Source organism: Loxodonta africana, chromosome 6 (assembly GCF_030014295.1).
Source record: "Loxodonta africana isolate mLoxAfr1 chromosome 6, mLoxAfr1.hap2, whole genome shotgun sequence".
In the NCBI taxonomy this organism is placed as follows: domain Eukaryota; kingdom Metazoa; phylum Chordata; class Mammalia; order Proboscidea; family Elephantidae; genus Loxodonta; species Loxodonta africana.
Window position 1 is genome coordinate 122,670,779 of NC_087347.1, and position 23,065 is coordinate 122,693,843.

The 23,065-nt window shown below is 42.3% G+C and overlaps 1 protein-coding gene across 6 annotated transcripts in view; it reads right to left on the reverse strand.

The window, feature by feature from the left end:
- Positions 1-23,065, reverse strand: part of CCDC93 (coiled-coil domain containing 93) — a 142,639-nt gene that overhangs the window by 79,197 nt on the left and 40,377 nt on the right. For all 6 annotated transcript variants that reach the window (XR_010322339.1, XM_064287279.1, XM_064287280.1 and 3 more), the window contains one exon: positions 3,421-3,521. Coding sequence is in view for 5 of the 6 variants with exons in the window: in XM_064287279.1 (XP_064143349.1) it covers positions 3,421-3,521 (101 nt within the window). In the remaining variant the exon portion in view is untranslated. The remainder of the gene's footprint in view (positions 1-3,420; positions 3,522-23,065) is intronic.

Consider the following 23,065-nt stretch of genomic DNA (forward strand, 5'->3'; position numbering starts at 1 on the left):
TAGTATGGTTAGGGGTTTAAGTCAGTCCCTAAAAGTTGACTGAACCCATAAAAAGTTGAAATATTATAGGGCTGCAATTTTGCTTAAGTCTAAAACAAAAGCTATGAGTCTTCTTGTTTTTTTCTAACACCACAATATTTAAAAAAAAAAAAAAATCCAAACATGTTTTTAACAGATTCACAGCCCTTGAGGCCTTCAGCATGGCTGACCAGGCTCAGACTCCAGCCTTATTTGAGCAGCTGAAAGTCAAAACAGAGGGAAGAAGCTGGGATGCTGACCTTCAAGCCAGAGAACACGGTGGGCCTCCGAGGATGAGTGGCCCTCGATGCAAAAGAAGAAACACTACTTTCAGGTTCTCTCACTCTAGCAGTCAAAACACCTTCCCCTTATCAAGAGGAGGAAGCCCTGGTGGCGCAGTGGTTAAGACTTTGGCGCCTAACCCAAAGGTTGGCAGTTCAAATCTACCAGCTCCTTGGAAGCCCTGTGGGCAGTTCCACTCTGTCCTGTAGGGTTGCTATGAGTCAGAATTGACTCTATGGCAATAGGTTTGGGGTTTCTTTGGTCTCAAGAAAACAGAAGAGGAGGAAATAGAAGCAATGGAAATAGACAGGGGTTTGGATTACTACACTTGTAGTCATGTAGTGTGCACAAGCAGTTGAGGTGTGTCAGAATAGTGAGGGCAAAGAGAAAGTGGAGCAAAGTGAGCCCCAAAGCCAGCAGACAGCCAGCTGTACCTGACTGAGGGACTGAGGTTTCCTGGGACTGGAGGGAGGGCTGGCACCAAGGGTGATGAGTATACGAAAACAACAAGCCCAAGGACATCAACAACAGAAAGAGGAGGCTCAGGATAGGACCCTAATTTGAATCTAAAGGTCACATTTAAGGGCATCTGAGAACTGAAAACTGCTGCTACTAATAACAACGATAAATAATGTTGATGAGGATAGCAGCTGATAGTTAACATTTACTGAGTGCTGACTGCCTTCTACAGAGAAGAAACTGTTCGTAGCTCTTTACAAACATACTGTGATGTAATCCTCATCTAAAAGGAAAGATTTCCAGGCAGTGGAGAGTACTGAACAGAACCTGGAGAAAAGTGTAGGGTGGCCAAAAAGGAGGGCAGGGCCTTCCCAGGGATAGGGAATAAAAAACACACTCCTTAGGGGTTTCAGTGTTACTCAATTAGCTCTGTCAGTTCTCATAACTGCTCTCTTCTTGTTCAGCTCAGTCCAACAGAGATGGGGCCTGTCTTTCTAAAGCCAAGGGCCGAAAAATATAGTCTCACTGAGAATCAGACAACATCTGTAGACGACAATAATGACATGCTTCTGGAGTTCGAGAGACTTGAAGTCTCACTTTGAGCCTCTTAATAAGGCTTTATGACCTTGGGCAAGTTATTTTTTAACTTTTCTGACTCTCAGTTGATGCTATCATTACCATTCTCAAAAAGGAGGGGAACGAGCTAAATAAACGAACAGAATATCCATTACACCAACTCATTCTCTGCCAGCCAGAAAAGTTAAAAAGAAAACAAAATAATCTCTCCCTTAAAAAAACAAACAAAAAAAACCCTTCATCAAACATCTACTCTAGGCTTAGAAATCAACCAGTCACCAGAAAAGCCACTGCCGTCGAGTCGATTCCGACTCACAGTGACCCTGTAGGACAGAGTAAAACTGCCCCATAGAGTTTCCAAGGAAATCAGCAGACCCCACCAAAAGGAACTAACACTGGTGTTCAGACACTGCTTTCTCGCACTCCAGATGTGAGCGCAGTCACAAACAAAACCCATGCTGTGCTCCTTTCTCTAAAGAGAGCCAAGCCAGACTATGGTCTAGACTTGAACCAGCCAATCCTGAGGATGGGCCGGGAAGTCCCTACTTTACCCAGCCATCACATGGTGATAACAATGTCCACCTATGACACAAATGCAAAAGGCCCAATTTGAAACTCAGAAATTCAAAACAAAATCCTCAAATACGGCCATCATGACCTCAATGAGCTGGGTGATTTACTGAATCTCCAACTCCTTTCCATCCCCAGAATGCTTGATGTTCTTCGATAATGAAAAAAATAGAGGTATGTGCAATAAAAACGAACAAAACCCACACCATTCCCCCATGTACCCTTCAGCTTTGGAACGTGTGACCCCATGGGGACTGTCTCTCCAGCTTTGGCCTGCTCAGACCTGGACAGCTTCACCTGCCCACTGCAGCTAGGGCTTGGCTAGAAAGACCCCATAATGGTGCCCAGGGTCAGCTTCGTGAGTGGCTCAGGACCCCACGCTTAGGAGGGCCCTGCTCTTGGTTGCTGTCACTGTGTTGACATTTGTAATGCTTTAAGAGGGCCCTGCCTTTCATTTTGCTTGGGGACTGCAGACTATGTAGCTGGTCTGGCCGCACCTGACTCAGACCAGGTGTTCAGTTCACAGCAGCAATGGTCATGACAGCCGCCACACACAGCTGGGACCAGAACTAACTTGATTTCCTTTTACATGGATTCCTTTTTACTGTCAGGAAGGAAGGACCTGATCCCAAATCACCGCTCAAAAAAAAAAAAAATTGGTGGTTGCGATTTCCACTGAAAGGTGAAATAATTAAACCTAATTTCTTCCCAGTTCTCTCCATCTCTCTCGGGGGAGAAGCCTCAGATGCTCACTCAGGGGGATGCTAGTGGCAGCCGCCTAGCAAGAGCTGGGGTATGAGGCAGAGCAGCACACAGCAGCCACACCCAGGACAGAGGAGGGACGCTCAGGAGAAGTACTCACATCAAGGAGTCAGTTACCCTAAGTAGAGAATGCAGGACACAAATGAAGGTTAATACCAAGTGCCAACCAGAAAATTTAGTGGAGAAAAGCATTTCTTTGTGTTTTTTTGTTGTTGTCATATTTTTTTAGAGTAAAAACTAGGCATATAAAAATAAGATTTTTTTTTTTTAATTAGAGATGTTTTTAAGAAGTGAGAAAACTACTCCTAACTTCTTCATTTTCCTAGTCAGGGCAATCCTCACAGGAAACCAAAATCATCACTTCAACACATAAAATAAAACGGCTGTAAGTGCTTCAATTCTATTAGTTCACCAAAAATTTTAACAAAGACAGGGGCAGTCTGAGGCCTCTGCAAGTTCCCCCATCACCCCAACTGCCCAGGGAAGGCAGAGCCAGGGTGCACAGTTACGAACACATTTCCGGCGAGGAATTTTAAAGACCAGGGCTCTACAGCGGTTATGGAAGCTACCCACAAAACCTTCAGTTATTCAGTACAGGACAGGAAAGTCCCTCAGGCTGGAAATCTCCGGGCCCCAAACAGTAAACTCAATCAGATTAAAGCCAACCAAGTTAATGCAAATGAAGTAATTTAAATTAGCTTTTCTTTTAAACAGTTTCATCCATCAACATCTAAACTGGGTCTCATTCATCACCTGCCATATTCCAGAAGTGTAGCATGGATTCGGGACTCTTCGTCCAGCAGCTCCTCTGCTCCCCGCTGGCGTTTGTATTTCCGACGGGGCTTGTACACACCCTAAGAAGAGGATGCGACATGGGTTACCAAGTGTGAGGAGGCTTTCCTCGTGAACTGGCTGCTGACCATCAGCCAGTCAGTTGGAGTAAGTCTTCTCCCATCACGGCTCTGTGTTACAGGGGGACCCAGGGAACATGGAGTCTGTCCTAATAAAGAAGTAAGGTTTATGAAAGCATGGGCGAGAGAACTGAACCTCTGGAGACACAGGGACCTCGGTTCCCGAGAAGACTCATTTATATCTGCATGCTCTCTTTTGCTGAGAAACAGGAAAAGGTCAAAGCCTAGTGGGTCCTTTCATCTTAATTTTTTAAGTTATAAACAATATATGCTAACTGAAATAAACTGCCAATAATTCATAAACAAATACAGTAAGGGATAAAAGCCTCTCCCAAGTGCAGCAGGGCAATACTGTCAGTGCTTGCTGGGCAGCTGTCTCCATTATCTCACACGTGTAAAACAGCTGCCATCTTTCTATAGCAGCGTGAGTAAAAACAACGGACACTTAAAACAAGAACTCCTGAAAGCACTCTGGTACTCCAGCTTTTTGTTTGTATTTATTTGCTTAAATTTTATAATTATACAAATAATGCCAGGATATATAAAATTTCTCTACCTCACTGAAACAAACAGCTGCCTACTTGCACCCAGAGCCCTGAGAAAGTATTGTTGTTCTTAGCTGCCAATGAGGTGGCTCCCAATCATGGTGACCCCACGTGGAGCAGAACAAAATGCTGCCTGGTCCTGCACCATCCCCATGATCAGTTGTGGACTGAACTGCTGTGACCCACAGAGTTTTCACTGGCTGATTTTCAGAAGCAGGTCATTAGGTCTTTCTTCCTAGTCCATCTTAGTCTGGAAGCTCCGCTGAAACCTGTCAAGCCTCCGGTGACATATGGTGGTGGCTGTGCTTGAGGTGCACTGGCCAGGAATAGAACCTCATCTTCTGTCTGGGAGGTTAGAATTCTATCACTGAACCACCAATGCCTCTGAGAAAGTATTCCAACCGAACCAAACCCACTGCCGTCAAGTCAATTCCAACTCGTAGCAACGCTACAGGATGAGTAGAACTGCCCCATAGGCCTTCCAAGGCTGAAATCTTTACAGAAGCAGACTGCTACATCTGTCTTCCACCGAGCAGCTGGTGGGTTTCAACTGCCAACCTTTCAGTTAGCAGCCGAGAGCTTAACCACTGTGCCAACAGAGCTCGAGAAAGTATTACAAAAGTATTATTTGACTGCCAGCTTAGCAATCAAACGAGGTCATCTGGGGGTAAAACCCTGCATTTATTGAGCACCTGTTGTTATTAGGTGCCGCTGAGTTGGTTCCGACCCACAGTGACCTTACATATAACAGAACAAAACGGTGCCTGGTCCTGTACCCACTACTCATCACACACTTGGTTTAGGAGCTTTATATCTCTATCTATGTACACATATATACACATATGATTTCAGAATGTGTCCTATACAAAATATATCTATAGTTGCTTCTACATTTACAATGAAATCTCATCCTAATAATTTAAAAAGACAGTGAAAGTTTACAGTATATTTTACGTTTTCATAAAAAGGTATAGCTATTAACTGCTAGCTGCCATCCTTCAGCTTTTTAATAATTTATTCCTAGATGTTCCTTAATGATTGAGAATCTATGATAATTTAAATTTCTAGTTACCTGAGGATAAACCTCAAAACACATTGTTAAAAAGATAGGTAATTCTGAAGAGTCTCTATCCTCTCTCTTCTGGTAATCGGATCTAACAATTGAAATCTCCTTTGCCGTTTAAGGATTTTTTGTTAAGGTTTCTGAGTTAATGTACGTATCTGTGATTGCTGAACTGGTTTGTAGTTCAACACCACTGCTCTTGGTGATGGAAAGCTCTAGACATGCTACTGACCATGAAAACATTTTTTTTTTCTTCTGGAAAAGTTTACTAAAGAGTAAAAAAGACTTGAATAAACGGACAAAGCATGTTTCTCAAAGCAAGACTCAATGTTACAAAGATGTCAGGTCTTCCCAAAGTAATCTATAAAGTCTGGCTGTTGGTCCCTCCATCTCTTTTTCTCCATACCAGAGTTCACCACATCTAATCTATCTGGAGGTCACCATGGCAAGCACTTCCTCTCAGGGTTCTCCAGATAGTGACATATTCTTCTAACTAGAACTGCTCTCTCTTGATAATTCTGGCTAACCTATTAGTATTTTAATTCTTACTACGAAAGGTTTCAAACAAAGAGAAAAAATACTCTTTTTGTCACACAGCACATAATCTTAACAATTTTGTGAAAAAGGGACTGGGTCTGGGATGATGCTGGATGGATGAAGCTAGAACGTTGTTTGTACAAGCTGCTTACATAAATTTTCCCTAGTTTGCTGCTGGTATCTGCATCAATAAAAAAGAAGCTAAAAATAAAACAGATTTACAGAGAAAAACTACAATGAGCCCATATGACGTCAGTTACTGCAGATGATTTAATTTCCCCTGAGCTCCTGCTATAGCGTATTATGTAACTGACCTTAACTGCTATCTTCATTTGTTACCACTGATAGAGTCAATAATCCAAGACAGGAAGCTGGGTTCTTCTAAAAAAAGACCAACTCCAAAACAACAGCATTCTGAAACCAACAGCTAAAAGGACCTTTTATTCCGCCAAACAGTGACCACGTTGGCCTTTGTGTAATTATCCCTTATGCTTTAAAGCAACATCTCACGTTTTGCATTTTATAACTACGAGGCAGAGACAGGACAGATGCTATCTTCGCCACTTTCCAACAAGGAAGCAGCGATTAAATAATGTGTCCAAGATCCCCAGGATACTATTAGGCCTGGCCCTAGTACCCTTCCTTCTAATCCAGGGCTTCTCCACTATATTAACTTGTCCCTGGCAAGCATTCTAACTACCCATTGGCTATTTCAGCTGAGCCCTGTCCCCAGAATCAATATATAATCTAGGCTGCCACATGGATTATTACAACAGTTTGCCTGAGTAATAGGGATCTAAATGCTGGAGATTTCCAGGCCAACTATAAAGAGCCATTGCTAAGTCATCCTTTAAAGCAATAGGAGTTAGGAACACTGATGTCTAGTTCTATCTGTCACTAACTGCTGTGTGACCTTGGGAAAGACCGTTCCCCTCACTGGGCCTCAGTTTCCTTATCTGTCAGATAAGGGTTGGACTAATAGATCTTAAAGGATTCTTCCAGTCTCTAGTTCCATTTATTCTTCAAATCCTGCAAAGATAATGACTTGGTAACATAATTCTGCCAATATCTGTGATTAATTAAAAAAAGGCACCATATTCAGGGGACATCTAAGTCAATTGGCATAATAAAACCTATTAAGAAAACATTCTGCATTCCGCTTTGAAGAGTGGTATCTGGGGTCTTAAACACTAGCAAGCAGCCGTCTAAGATGCATTAATTGGTCTCAACCCACCTGGATCAAAGGAGAATGAAGAACACCAAGGACACGAGGCAATTATGAGCCCAGGAGACAGAAAGGGCCACATGAACCAGCGACTACATCATCCTGAGACCAGAAGAACTACATGGTGCCTGGCTACAACCGATGACTGCCTTGACAGGGAATACAACAGAGAACCCCTGAGGGAGCAGGTGAGCAGTGGGATGCAGACCCCAAAATCTCATAAAAAGACCAGACTTAATGGTCTGACTGAGACTAGAAGGACCCCAGTGGTCATGGTCCCCAGACCTTCTGTTGGCCTAGAACAGGAACCATTCCCGAAGCCAACTCTTGAGATATGGATTGGACTAGACAGTGGGTTGGAGAGGGATGCTAGTGAGGAGTGAGCTTCTTGGATCAGGTGGACACTTGAGACTATGTTGGCATCTCCTGCCTGGAGGGGGGATGAGAGGGTGGAGGGGGTTAGAAGCTGGCGAAATGGACACGAAAAGAGAGAGTGGAGGGAGAGAGCAGGCTGTCTCAGGGGGAGAGTAATTGGGAGTGTGTAGCAAGGTATATATGGGTTTTTGTGTGAGAGACTGACTTGATTTGTAAACTTTCACTTAAAGCACAATAAAAATTATTTAAAAAATACCATATTTTACACATGATTTTATACAAAATGTATATGCAAAATCAACCTACCCTTTTGCCATTAGTAGTGGTAGCAATCCCCCACATGTCTGTCAGTATGTCATACTGTGGGGGCTTGGGTGTTGCTGTGATGCTGGAAGCTATGCCACCGGTATTCAAATACCAGCAGGGTCACCCATGGTGAACAGGTTTCAGCGGAGCTTCCAGACTAAGACAGACTAGGAAGAAGGACCTGGCAGTCTACTTCTGAAAAGAATTAGCCAGTGAAAACCTTATGAATAGCAGCCGAACATTGTCTGATATAGTGCCGGAGGATGAGCCCCTCAAGTTGGAAGGTAATCAAAAGGACACAGTGGCTGCAACAATGGGCTCAAGCACAACAACAATTGTGAGGATGGCGCAGGACTGGGCAGAGTTTTGCTCTGCTGTACACAGGGTTGCTGTGAGTTGGAACCGACCTGACGGCACCTAACAACAACAACAGCGGTAGCAATAGTAAATGCTATCATTTATTGAATGCTAGATATGCATCAGGCATATACAGTTCTACATGTGCTTCCCACCTGATCCACACCTATGAGGCAGTTGTCCTTGTTTTTTGTCTACAGATGAGGAAACCTAGGCACAAAGAGGTTAAACAACTTGCCCATGGTTACAAAGGTCATAAACGAAGGAGTCAGAATGGCTCTAGAGCTGGCGTTTTTAACTACTTTGCAAGATGTTTTATACCTCAACGTTGATCACCCTTCTTGGTGAGCTGTGATCATCTGCCTCAGCAGGTACTAAGAAGTACACGAGTGAGGTTAAGAAAACTGAGGTGACCCTTTATAAAGCAGAAGGTCCATGGGTGGTACAAACAGTTTGCACTTGGCTGTTAACCAAAAGGTTGGTGGTTTGAATCCACCCAGTGGCCATGGAAGAAAGGCCTGGAGGTCTGCTTCCATAAAAGAGTACAGTCAAGAAAACCCTACGGAGCTCGGTTCTGCTCTGTAACACATGGAGTCACCATGAGTCGGAATCAACTCAACAGTAACGGGTTTTTTGTAAAGCAAAGAACTCTCACACCATGAGAATCACAGACCTCTACTGTGTTGGTCTGGTTACTGGTCAGGTTCACCTGTCAGAGTAGTTCCTGAGTCCACGTTCCAAATGGCCAGGAAGGGAAGGAGAAGAGCACGGCGTCACAGCGATATCTTCAGCAAACCCCAACTTCTGCCCTTCCAGTTATGACAGACGACCTTTTTATGAAGCAATGGAGCAGGCAGTGAAACTGCCACCACCAATTTGGCACTTTACACTCAAAAGCCCCAGTGGGCCAGACTGCACCCAACTGACATTCCCTCAGGTGCTTCCAACGACCTCAACGGCTCACTCTCACAGGGGTTCAACAGCCCAAACCCATCTCTAAGGGACACACCTCACCCACAAGCCCTGCGAGTAAATTCTGCCTTCTGCCTCAAGGGCTCCAGAGATGTTTTGACAACCAAGCACCATGTTCTGAAAAGGCCCGTGAAGAAGAAATCATCATAAATGGGGTAAATACGCTTTTGTTTTTTAATTCTCACATTAATAAAACAACAATCTGCACTTAGTGAAGGAAATGATGAGGGATAAAAGGATGGCACTCATTTTTATAAAGAACAAAGCTAGTGGTAGAAAGTTAGCTGAGGGGGTAGCATTTTCTCCAGAGACAACCCCAAACCTTGCCCTTTTTCTTTTCTCTTTTCCATGAGCTCTGGTATACAAGCACATCTGCTGCTTTTCAAGGCCCAGCACAAGTCCATCTCCTCAATCTGTAAGCAACAGTATAACTTGGTGGGTAAGGAAAAGGGCACTGGAAAGTCACTGATGTCACCTCGGCTCCTGAAAACAGCCTGGCCCTCAGTAAGTGCTCAATCAGTGCTACTGAATGCCTACATGGAGTCGGGCAGACCAGGACTTTGGCGCTTGCTCCATCACTTTTTAGCTGTCTGATATGGGGCAAGTTCCTTTAACTTCTGTGGTGCAACCTGCTTTCCATCTGTAAAACGGGGTGTAAGTAAAGGTGCTGTGAGGATTAATTTATCAATATATTTAACAGGACCTGTTAATAAGGACTAATATATGTGTGTGTACATACATATTATTAATAACATGTACTAATACTGTCTTATGTCGTCCCATTTACATGTGATGTGCTGAATGAAAAGGCCCCCGTCGCGGCATTCCCTATGGAAGAACACCGGAGCAGTAATTTTAAACAACCTGGTCTCTTAGATGACGTAAGAAGTTCAGCAAGGCATTTCTTTCCAACTAGATTAGAGGCTCTAGGAAGTCAAAGACAATGTTTTCATTTTTTTTTTCTTCTGTCCCCTCTATTTTCATACAGAATTCTAAACATTACATAGAATACTCAATAAATAGTAAATTAATATATCTTTTGCGGCTTTGGGTAAAATTTCCTAGTGGGCAACCTCAACACCAAGGTTAAGAGGAAGAACGCGAAGGTTAAGAGGGAGTACAAGACCTCCGTGGACAGGGCTTCATGAATATGGAGGACTGACAGGTCAGCAGAGGAGGCAGGGGGCTGTGTGACAGCACCAGCATGCTAGGGAGGCAAATGAGTCCATTATGATACGGAAGTGGAAGGTGGCAAGGGAAAGCCTGCCCTGGAACGGTAATAGTTTCATTTTCTTGCGTCCTTTGAAAATGCCTCCTCCCATCAGGCATACCTTCTCCAGAGTAACTAACTATTCTCTGAAAGGAGCTATGGAGAAGTCAAGAAGGCAACACATTTCAAAGAAGAAAGCAGAAGTGCTGGGAATAATCCCCAGGAAGAAAAAAACGCAGGCCAAGACAAAGAGTACCCCGAAGTGAGGAGCTCAGATATCAAAGTTCAGACACCCTTTCTGCCTGGCAGTGGGGCAAGGGGTACCAGCAACCTTAAGCATAACCTCTGACCTAATTCTACTTCATAGAATTTACCCTTACTAAATAGTTAAAGATAAAAGAAAAAAAATTAGCTATGAGGATGTACTACAGAATGACGAAAAAGAAAAAAGACACAAGCTAATCAAGTTAAATTAGTTCCACACAATGGAATAATCTGCAATCACTAAAAATGCTACAGAGGTATATTTATTACAGGGCTTAGAACTGGTTCTTCCCATGGCTGAGGAAGTGAAACCAGAACAGACCTGAATTTTCAAATATCGTAAACCGGAACCGTCACCCGGAACGGTTACCGGAACAGGAAAAAGTACAAGTTGAAGCCCTGCTAGAAACCTAATCTCCCTCTTAGAAAACAAGAGCAGCATATGCACTGCACTGTGTAGCAACCAAATCTCTTGCCCACAGGATTTCGAGCAGAGCTGGAAACAGCAGTGGCCTGCTCAAAGATGGCGCCTCTTATGGATTGAACTGTAAACCCCAAAAATGTGTCAACTTGGCTAGGCCATGATTTCCAGTATTGTGTGGTTGTCCTCCATTTTGTGATCTGATGTGATTATCCTACATGTTGTAAATCCTAACCTCTGGGTTTTATGATGTTAATGAGGCAGGATTAGAGGCAGTTATGTTAATGAGGCAGGACACAATCTACAGGATTAGGTGGTATCTTTAGTCAATCTCTTTTGAGATATAAAAGAAAGAATAGGGAAGAGAGTAGAGGGACCTCATTCCCACCATGAAGGAAGAGCCAGGAGCAGAGCATATCCTTTGGACCTGTGGCCCCTGTACTGAGAAGCTCCTAGACCCAGGGGAAGATTGATGCCAAGAAACACGGAGATCTCCAAAGAATGATGGGCCCACAGATGTTAAAAGGAAACAAGGACCTTCTCCCAAAGCCGACAGAGAGAGAAGCCTTCCCCTAGAGCTGGCATCCCGAATTTGGACTTCTAGCTTCCTAAACTGTGCAAGAATAAATTTGTTTGTTAAAGCCATTCACTTGTGTTTGTTACAGCAGAACTAGATAACTAAGAAAGCGGCCTACCACGCCACTTTGAACTTGTGTAGTTCTCCTCAGTCCTGCTAATAATCCAATCTCATGCATAAGACTCCTGAAATGGTTTACTATGCCTCTTCTGAGTCTCCCATTCCAGGGGTTCAAATGTACTTTTCCCATTCCAGATCACCCAAATTGTAAAAATTTGGGTCTGTTCTGGTTTGGCTTCATTGGCCATGACTATACCACTTTGAACTGGTTTGAAGCCCTGATTTATTGGCATCGAAAGGTATCCTCGATATGGCAAAAAGAATAAAAGGAATACAGAGTGTGATGTCATTTTTTGAGCTATATACATTGATACGGTTGTAACTACTTGAAATATGAGTGGTTATCCCGGGTTGCTGGTATCATGGGTAATTTAGTCTTTGTTTTTTCTCCATTTCCTAATTTTTCACTACCATGCCTACTGTACTAGTAAAAAAGGAAACTAAACTTAAAAAAAAAAAAAGAAAATTATGTTTTCGGTGTAAGCTGACAGTGCAAATTAGTTTCTCATTCTAAACTTTATACACAAATTGTTTTGTAACACTGGTTGCAATCCCTGCAATGTGTCAGCACTCTCCTTTCCACCCCAGGTTCCCTGTGTCTGTTTGTCCAGTTTTTCTAGCCCTTCCTGCCTTTTCGCCTTTGCTTGTGGGCAGGTGTTGCCCATTTGGTCTCCTATACTTGACTGAACTAAGCAGCACGTTCCTCACATGTGTTTATTATTTGTTTTATAGTACAGGCCTGTCTAACCTTTGACTGAAAGGTGGACTTCGGGGGTGGCTTCAGTTCTCAGCAGAGTGTCTCAGGAGTTCCTCCAGTCCCTGACAGACCAGTCTGTCTTTTTTGTGAATTTGAATTTTGTTCTACATTTTTCTCCTGCTCTGTCCAGAATCCTCTCTTGTGAGCCCTGTGAGTGGTCAGTGGTGGCGGTCTGGCACTATCTAGTTCTTCTGGGCTCAAGCTAGTGGAGGCTGTGGTTCATGTGGCCTATAAGTCCTTTGGACTAATACCTTCCTTGTGTCTTTGGTTTTCTTCATTCTCCTTTGCTTCGGATGGGATAGGGCCAATAGATGTTTCTCAGCTGTCTGGTCTCAAGCTATTAAGACCCCAGATGTGGCTCACCAAAATAGGATGTAGAACGTTTTATGAACTATGACATGCCAATTGACCTAGATGTCCCCTGAGACTATGGTTCCCAGCCCCAGCAACTCAGTCCCTCAAGGTGTTTCGATGCTTCTATTACTTCGCCTTGGTCAAGCTGTGCTGACTTCCCCTATATTGTGTGTTGTCTCTCTTTCCACCAAAGTTAACAGTTGTCTACTATCTAGTTGGAAACCCTGGTGGCGTAATGGGTTAAGTGCTACGGCTGCTAACCAAAGGGTCGGCAGTTCAAATCCGCCAGATGCTCCTTGGAAACTCGATGGGGCAGTTCTACTCTGTCCTATAGGGTTGCTATGAGTCAGAATTGACTCAAGGGCACTGGGTTTGGTTGGTTTTTGGACTATCTAGTTAATGACTTCCCCTTCCCACCCCTGCTCTCTCTTGTAAACATCAAAGACTGTTTTTCTCTGTGTGTGAACATTCTCTTAAGTTTTTATATAGGGGTCTCATACAATATTTGCCCTTTTGTGACTGACTTATTTCACTCAGCATAACATCCTCCCAATTTATCCATGTCGTGAGATGTTTCACAGGTTTATCATTGGTGTTTATTGTTGCACAGTATTCCACTACAGTATGTACCATAATTCGTTTATCTATTCATTTGCTGATGGGCACTTAGGTTGTTTCCATCTTTTTGCTATTGTGAATAATGCTGCAATGAACATGGGTGTTCATATGTCTATTCATATGATGGCTCTTACTTCTCTAGGATATATTCCTAGGAGTGGGATTGTCGGATCCTCTGGTATTTCTACTTGTAGCTTTTTAAGGTGGTGCTATATCATTTTCCACAGCAGTTTTACCATTTTACATTCCCACAAGCAAAGCATATGAGTTTCATTGTCCCTGCCACCTATCCAACTTTTGTTATTTTCTGTTTTTTTGATTAGTGCCGGTAATGTCAGGGTGATATGCTATCTCATTGTAGTTTGATTTGGATTTCTCTAATGGAACGCATAAACATCAATATCCTAGGCACTAATGAGCTGAAATAGGCTGGTACTGGCCATTTTGAATTGGACAATCATACAGTCTACTATGCTGGGAATGACAGTTTGAAGAGGAATGGTGTTGTATTCATCGTCAAAAAGAACATTTCAAGATCTATCTTGAAGTACAACGCTGCCAGTGATAGGATGATATCCATACGCCTACAAGGAAGACCAGTTAATATGACTATTATTCAAATTTATGCACCAATCACTAGGCCCAAACGTGAGGAAATAGAAGCTTTTTATCAGCTGCTGCAGTCTGAAATTGATTGAACATGCAATCAAGATGCATTGATAATTACTGGGGATTGGAATGCGAAAGTTGGAAACAGAGAAGAAGGATCAGTAGTTGGAAAATACGGCCTTGGTGATAGAAACAATGCTGGAGATCGAATGATAGAATTTTGCAAGACGAATGACTTCTTCACTGCAAATACCTTCTTTCACCAACATAACAGAAATCAAATTGACTACCTCTGTGGAAAGAGACGATGGAAAACCTCAATATCATCAGTCAGAACAAGGCCAGGGGCCGACTGTGGAACAGACCATCAATTGCTCATATGCAAGTTCAAGCTGAAACTGAAGAAATCAAAGCAAATCCACCAGAGCCAAAATATGACCTTGAGTACATCCCACCTGAATTTAGGGACCATCTGAAGAATAGATTTGAAGCCCTGAACGCTAGTGAATGAAGACCAGACAAGTTGTGGAATGACATCAAGGACATCATACATGAAGAAAGCAAGAGGTAAGTGAAAAGACAGGAAACAAAGAAAAAACCAAGATGAATGTCAGAGGAGACTCTGAATCTTGCTCTCAAACGTCAAGCAGCTAAAGCAAAAGGAAGAATTGATGAAGTAAAAGAACTGAACAGAAGATTTCAAAGGGCGGCTCGAGAAGACAAAGTATTATAATGACATGTGCAAAGAGCTGGAGATGGAAAACCAAAAGGAAAGAACACACTTGGCATTTCTAAAGCTGAAAGAACTGAAGAAAAAATTCAAGCCTCAAGTTGCAACAGTGAAGGATTCTATGGGAAAAATATTAAATGATCCAGGAAGCATCAAAAGAAGATGGCAGGAATACACAGGGTCATTACACCAAAAAGAATTAGTCAATGTTTCAAGAGGTCGCATATGATCAGGAACCCATGGTACTGAAGGAAGAAGTCCAAGCTGCTCTGAAGGCAGTGGAGAAAAACAAGGCTCCAGGAATTGATGGAATATCAATTGAGATGTTTCAACAAACAGATGCAGTGCTGGAGGTGCTCACTCATCTATGCCAAGAAATATGGAAGACAGCCCCCTGGCCAACTGCCTGGAAGAGATCCATATTTATGCCTATTCCCAAGAATGGTGATCCAACCAAATGTGGAAATTATAGAACAATATCATTAATATCACACGCAAGCAAAATTTTCCTGAAGATCATTCAAAAACGGCTGCAGCAGTATATCAACAGGAAACTGCCAGAAATTCAGGCTGGTTTCAGAAGAGGATGTGGAGCCAGGGATATCATTGCTGATGTCAGATGGATCCTGGCTGAAAGCAGAGAATACCAGAAGGATGTTTACCTCTGTTTTATTGACTATGCAAAGGCATTCGACTGTGTGGATCATAACAAACTATGGACAACATTGAGAAGAATGGGAATTCCAGAACACTTAATTGTGCTCGTGAGGAACGTTTACACAGATCAAGCGGCAATTGTTCATACAGAACAAGGGGATACTGATTGGTTTAAAGTTAGGAAAGGTGTGCGTCAGGGTTGTATTCTTTCACCAGACCTATTCAATTTGTATGCTAAGCAAATAATACGAGAAGCTGGACTATATGAAGAAGAACGGGGCATCAGGTTTGGAGGAAGACTCATTAACAACCTGCGTTATGCAGATGACACAACCTTCCTTGCTGAAAGCAAAGAGGACTTGAAGCACTTGCTAATGAAGATCAAAGACCACAGCCTTCAGTATGGGTTGCACCTCAACATAAAGAAAACAAAAATCCTCACAACTGGACCAATGAGCAACATCATGATAAACGGAGAAAAGATTGAAGTTGTCAAGGATTTCATGTTACTTGGATCCACCGTCAACACCCATGGAAGCAGCAGTCAAGAAATCAAAAGACACATTGCATTGGGTAAATCTGCTGCAAAGGACCTCTTTAACGTGTTGAAGAGCAAAGATGTCACCTTGATGACTAAGGTGCGCCTGACCCAAGGCATGGTATTTTCAATCGCATCATATGCATGTGAAAGCTGGACAATGAATAAGGAAGACCGAAGAAGAATTGATGCCTTTGAATTCTGGTGTTAGCGAAGAATATTGAATATACCATGGACTGCCAAAAGAACGAACAAACCTGTCTTAGAAGAAGTGCAACCAGAATGCTCCTTAGAAGCAAGAATGAGGAGACTGCGTCTTACATACTTTGGACATGTTGTCAGGAGGGATGAGTCCCTGGAGAAGGACATCATGCTTGGCAGAGTACAGGGTCAGCAGAAAAGAGGAAGACCCTCAATGAGGTGGACTGACACAGTGGCTGCAACAATGAGCTCAAGCAGAACAACGATTATAAGGATGGCTCAGGACTGGGCGGTGTTTCGTTCTGTTGTGCCTAGCGTTGTTATGAGTCAGAGCCGACTTGACGGCACCTAACAACAACACAACATAGTTAAGGATAGCAAGTATTTTCTCATGTATCTGTTGCCGCCTGAATGCTTGCTTTGGTGAGAAAAGTAAGCTTTTGTAAAATAAAAAAATCAGGCACCAAGAAAAAACAAGAAACAAAATAAAAGAAAAAAAAGAATGAGCTACATAATGAAGAACAAATACAAAAGACTGGAACAGTCCTTACAGGATAGTGCAAACAGTTAAGCTCTCAGCTACTAACTGAAATGTTGGTGGTTTTAATCCATCCAGAAGCAACTCAGAAGAAAGGCCTGATGATCTAATTCCATAGGATCACAACCCCAGAGAACGCTGTGGGGCACAGCTCCACTCTGACACACACGGAGCGCCACGATTTGGAACCAACTCAAGGCAACTGATTTTTTTTTGTTTTGTTTTGTTTTTGGTAAATACAAGAATAAGCTGAATATTTTGAAAGTGCTGAAATGTTTAATATCTATTTTTTAAAGAGGTTATGTCTAACAAAGAATAAGTAAAAGCCTGGTGCTAGAGGCCGAATAGTTCCACATTAATATATGAAAAAAGCAGACAATATGACCACCTTCATTCAGCATTCTCCAGCTGAGCAAAGGGTCTTCAAATTGGAAAAGTCACAGTAAATGCCCCTATAAGGGACCAGATTGGTGCTGGAAGAGCACTCAACCACCCTGGATGCATGAGTCTCTGGACCCAGAGGAGTAATATCCTAGAGTCCTGAAGGAAGTCAGCAACATTACTGCAGCCCTGGTGCCAGGCACACGCGGGCAATCAGAGAGACCATGTGAAGAGCGAGAACACTGGAGACGCGCCACCACCTCCTCTAAAAAGAGCAGGCTTTGGAGTCAGATGTAAAATCAAAATCTGGCTGCCTCTTCCTAGCTCTACAACTCTGTGGGGAATTCATTAATTTTTATGGGCTTCAATTTTCTGATTTATAAAATGGAAATAATAACATATAATCCCCTGAGTGTTGGTGAAGGGTAAATGAAATTGTGAAGGGTAATTGTAAAATGTCTAATTAGGTGCCTGGCACATTGAAGGCACTCAGTAAATACGTGGAAGCTATATACACATTTTGTAAAAGGCTGGGTCTAAAAACTAGACACCAGAATGTCTCACCTTATTTTAATCCTCAATTTACCATTACAGTTTAAATTTCGGATTCTAGATTTGTCCAATAAGGAGCACCCAAGAAACACTGACAAGGTACCTGAAGGGTGGAATTGGAAAAGGGCTGGAAGGAGAAGAAAATACCCTTCGGAACACGAGACCTGTGAGGAGCCACAATCCACGGTCATCTAGGGAAGATTCCATTCTCTTTAGCAGGGGAGGAGCTCTCCTTGGGGAGAATAACAACAAATAAGAAACTGCAAGCCATTCAGTTTTTTTATACTGACTCGCAAGAATAAGCCAGGGATAGGCACTATTGCCCTGGAGTGTCCCGTGAGCTTCCAGAACTCTCATTTCGAGCCAGCTAAGTAAGTGCACGAAGAAGTGGTAGGTGTAGGGACGGAAGCTAATGTTAATAGAATTCTGCTAAGAAACAACCAGTGCCTGAAGTGAAGATTAGGAAAGGAGAAAAACAAACAAAAAACAGACTCAAAGGCAACCTCTAGCCATCCATAAAAATTCCTTCTATTAAATCATTCCTGCCGCAAATGTACTGCCAGTCAACTGAGGATTTAAGTTCCCACATGAAAAAGGCAATGAACTATGCAATATGAACTATAATCAAGGAGATTCACGATTATTATTCTTTATCTTGATATTATTTTCTAATCAGCTGCAAACAGCTTTATACCTAGAGGCTTACTGCACAGAGGTTAGGATAGTGTGTTTGAGCCCTGGTCCTAGGCTCATTATCAATGTGACTTTGGGCAACTTATATAACTTATCTATACCTCAGCTGGAAACCCAGGTTGCACAGCGGTTAAGGGCTATGGCTGCTAACCAAAAGGTCGACAGTTCAAATCCACCAGGTGCTCCTTGGAAGCTCTACGGGGCAGTTCTACTCTGTCTTATAGGGTTGCTATGAGTTGGAAGCAACTCAATGCCAACAGGTTCAGGTTATGCCTCAGTTTCTTCATCTGTAAAACAATTACTACTACTTCATAGGGACTAAACGAGTTACATATAAATGCTCAGAACACCGTCTGGGCACTATGTAAGTATGTGTCATTATTATCTCCTTTAAGTCTATGCAGTCACATTACCAAGAAGAAAATGTTTTTAAAAACTCCATTATGGGGGGCGGAGCCAAGATGGCGGACTAGGCAGACGTTACCTCGGATCCCTCTTACAACAAAGACACGGAAAAACAAGTGAATCGATCACATACATAACAATCTACGAACCCTGAACAACAAACACGGATTTAGAGACGGAGAACGAACTAATACGGGGAAGCAGCGATAGTTTCCAGAGCCTGGAGCCAGCGTACCAGTCAGGTACGGCACAAGCACAGAGACCTGCTTCACCCCCCTGAACTAACCCCGGGAGGGGGACCAGCCGGTTCCACGGGCGGCGTGGGACGCAGCCGGTAGGAGAAGTCCCCGGGAGGCAGTGACTGATCTTGGAGCAGAAAGAGCAGCATCCGAGCCGGGGAACCGTCCCGCAGGGATTTGGACTGCTCGCAGGTACGCCATAAACACGGAGAGTTGCTCCACCCCCTGAACTAACCCCGGGAAGGGAACCAGCCGGGTCGCGCGGGCGGCGTGGGACGCAGCCGGTAGGAGAAGTCCCCGGGAGGCAGCGACTGGTATTGGAGTGGGGAGAACAGCGTTCCAGCCGGGACACTTGGTCGCGGCACAAGCACGGGGAGCTACTCCACCCATCTGAACTAACCCCGGGAGGGGGCCCACCTGGTTCACGGGGGCGGCACGGCCACGCGGCTGGAGGGACGAGAAGTCCCCGGGAGGCAGCGACTGATTTTGGAGTTGAGAGTGCACCGTCCCAGAAGGGGAGCCTTGACGCTGGGCGTGGGGCTGGAAGCGGAGGATCTGACCGTGACTCCAGCGGGCCAGACCCCCTGGGGGCAATTTCCACTCAGCCAGCACACATAGGCGACGCGCCCGCGGGAATCTCAGATATAACAGTCATTCCAAGCAAGACAAGCAACTCTGGCTATATTCTGAGGTGCTACTCTCCTATCTCTCTGTTCCCTCCCCCACCCTCCCCAGGCGGCTTCATTAACATCTGAATAGCCTGAGCCAGAGGGAGAACTCTGATAGGGATCTGACTGCAGTTTTTTTTTAGCGGATTTTCTGGAAAAACTAGTTTCCCAGTGATGGCTCGGAGACAACAATCCATATCAAACCACTTAAAGAAGCAGACCATGACAGCTTCTCCAACCCCCCAAACAAAAGAATCAAAATCTTTCCCAAATGAAGATACAATTTTGGAATTATCAGATACAGAATATAAAAAACTAATTTACAGAATGCTTAATCATATCACAAATGAAATTAGGATATCTGCAGAAAAAGCCAAGGAACACACTGATAAAACTGTTGAAGAACTCAAAAAGATTATTCAAGAACATACTGGAAAAATTAATAAGTTGCAAGAATCCATAGAGAGACAACATGTAGAAATCCAAAAGATTAACAATAAAATAACAGAATTAGACAACACACTAGGAAGTCAGAGGAGCAGACTCGAGCAATTAGAATGCAGACTGGGACATCTGGAGGACCAGGGAATCAACACCAACATAGCTGAAAAAAAATCAGATAAAAGAATTAAAAAAAAATGAAGAAACCCTAAGAATTATGTGGGACTCTATCAAGAAGGATAACCTGCGGGTGATTGGAGTCCCAGAACAGGGAGGGGGGACAGAAAACACAGAGAAAATAGTTGAAGAACTTCTGACAGAAAACTTCCCTGACATCATGAAAGACGAAAGGATATCTATCCAAGATGCTCATCGAACCCCATTTAAGATTGATACAAAAAGAAAAACACCAAGACATATTATCATCAAACTCACCAAAACCAAAGATAAACAGAAAATTTTAAAAGCAGCCAGGGAGAAAAGAAAGGTTTCCTTCAAGGGAGAATCAATAAGAATATGTTCAGACTACTCAGCAGAAACCATGCAGGCAAGAAGGGAATGGGACGACATATACAGAACACTGAAGGAGAAAAACTGCCAACCAAGGATCATATATCCAGCAAAACTCTCTCTGAAATATGAAGGCGAAATTAAGATATTTACAGACAAACACAAGTTTAGAGAATTTGCAAAAACCAAACCAAAGCTACAAGAAATACTAAAGGATATTGTTTGGTCACAGAACCAATAATATCAGATATCAGCACAACACAAGGTCACAAAACAGAACGTCCTGATATCAACTCAAATAGGGAAATCACAAAAACAAACAAATTAAGATTAATTAAAAAAAAAAAATACACATAACAGGGAATTATGGAAGTCAATAGGTAAAAGACCACAATAATCAAAAAGAGGGACTAAATACAGGAGGCATTGAACTGCCATATGGAGAGTAATACAAGGCGATATAGAACAATACAAGTTAGGTTTTTACTTAGAAAAATAGGGGTATATAATGAGGTAACCACAAAAAGGCATAACAACTCTATAACTCAAGACAAAAACCAAGAAAAACGTAACGACTCAACTAACATAAAGTCAAACACTATGAAAATGAGGATCTCACAATTTACTAAGAAAAACGCCTCAGCACAAAAAAGTGTGTGGAAAAATGAAATTGTCAACAACACACATAAAAAGGCATCAAAATGACAGCACTAAAAACTTATTTATCTATAATTACCCTGAATGTAAATGGACTAAACGCACCAATAAAGAGACAGAGAGTCACAGACTGGATAAAGAAACACGATCCATCTATATGCTGCCTACAAGAGACACACCTTAGACTTAGAGACACAAACAAACTAAAACTCAAAGGATGGAAAAAAGTATATCAAGCAAACAATAAGCAAAAAAGAAGAGGAGTAGCAATATTAATTTCTGACAAAATAGACTTTAGACTTAAATCCACCACAAAGGATAAAGAAGGACACTATATAATGATAAAAGGGACAATTGATCAGGAAGACATAACCATATTAAATATTTATGCACCCAATGACAGGGCTGCAAGATACATAAATCAAATTTTAACAGAACTGAAAAGCGAGATAGATACCTCCACAATTATAGTAGGAGACTTCAACACACCACTTTCGGAGAAGGACAGGACATCCAGTAAAAAGCTAAACAGAGACACGGAAGATCTAATTACAACAATCAACCAACTTGACCTCATTGACTTATACAGAACTCTCCACCCAACTGCTGCAAAGTATACTTTTTTTTCTAGTGCACATGGAACATTCTCTAGAATAGACCACATATTAGGTCATAAAACAAACCTTTGCAGAGTCAAAAACATCGAAATATTACAAAGCATCTTCTCAGACCACAAGGCAATAAAACTAGAGATCAATAACAGAAAAACGAGGGAAAAGAAATCAAATACTTGGAAAATGAACAATACCCTCCTGAAAAAAGACTGGGTTATAGAAGACATCAAGGAGGGAATAAGGAAATTCTTAGAAAGCAACGAAAATGAAAATACTTCCTATCAAAACCTCTGGGACACAGCAAAAGCAGTGCTCAGAGGCCAATTTATATCAATAAATGCACACATACAAAAAGAAGAAAGAGCCAAAATCAGAGAACTGTCCCTACAACTTGAACAAATAGAAAGTGAGCAACAAAAGAATCCATCAGGCTCCAGAAGAAAACAAATAATAAAAATTAGAGCTGAACTAAATGAATTAGAGAACAGAAAAACAATCGAAAGAATTAACAAAGCCAAAAGCTGGTTCTTTGAAAAAATTAACAAAATTGATAAACCATTGGCTAGACTGACTAAAGAAATACAGGAAAGGAAACAAATAACCCGAATAAGAAATGAGAAGGACCACATCACAACAGAACCAAATGAAATTAAAAGAATCATTTCAGATTATTATGAAAAATTGTACTCTAACAAATTTGAAAACCTAGAAGAAATGGATGAATTCCTGGAAAAACACTACCTACCTAAACTAACACATTCAGAAGTAGAACAACTAAATAGACCCATAACAAAAAAAGAGATTGAAACGGTAATCAAAAAACTCCCAACAAAAAAAAGTCCTGGCCCGGACGGCTTCACTGCAGAGTTCTACCAAATTTTCAGAGAAGAGTTAACACCACTACTACTAAAGGTATTCCAAAGCATAGAAAATGACGGAATACTACCCAACTCATTCTATGAAGCCACCATCTCCCTGATACCAAAACCAGGTAAAGACATTACAAAAAAAGAAAATTACAGATCTATATCCCTCATGAACATTGATGCAAAAATCCTCAACAAAATTCTAGCCAATAGAATCCAACGACACATCAAAAAAATAATTCACCCTGATCAAGTGGGATTTATACCAGGTATGCAAGGCTGGTTTAATATCAGAAAAACCATTAATGTAATCCATCACATAAATAAAACAAAAGACAAAAACCACATGATCTTATCAATTGATGCAGAAAAGGCATTTGACAAAGTCCAACACCCATTCATGATAAAAACTCTTACCAAAATAGGAATTGAAGGAAAATTCCTCAACATAATAAAGGGCATCTATGCAAAGCCAACGGCCAATATC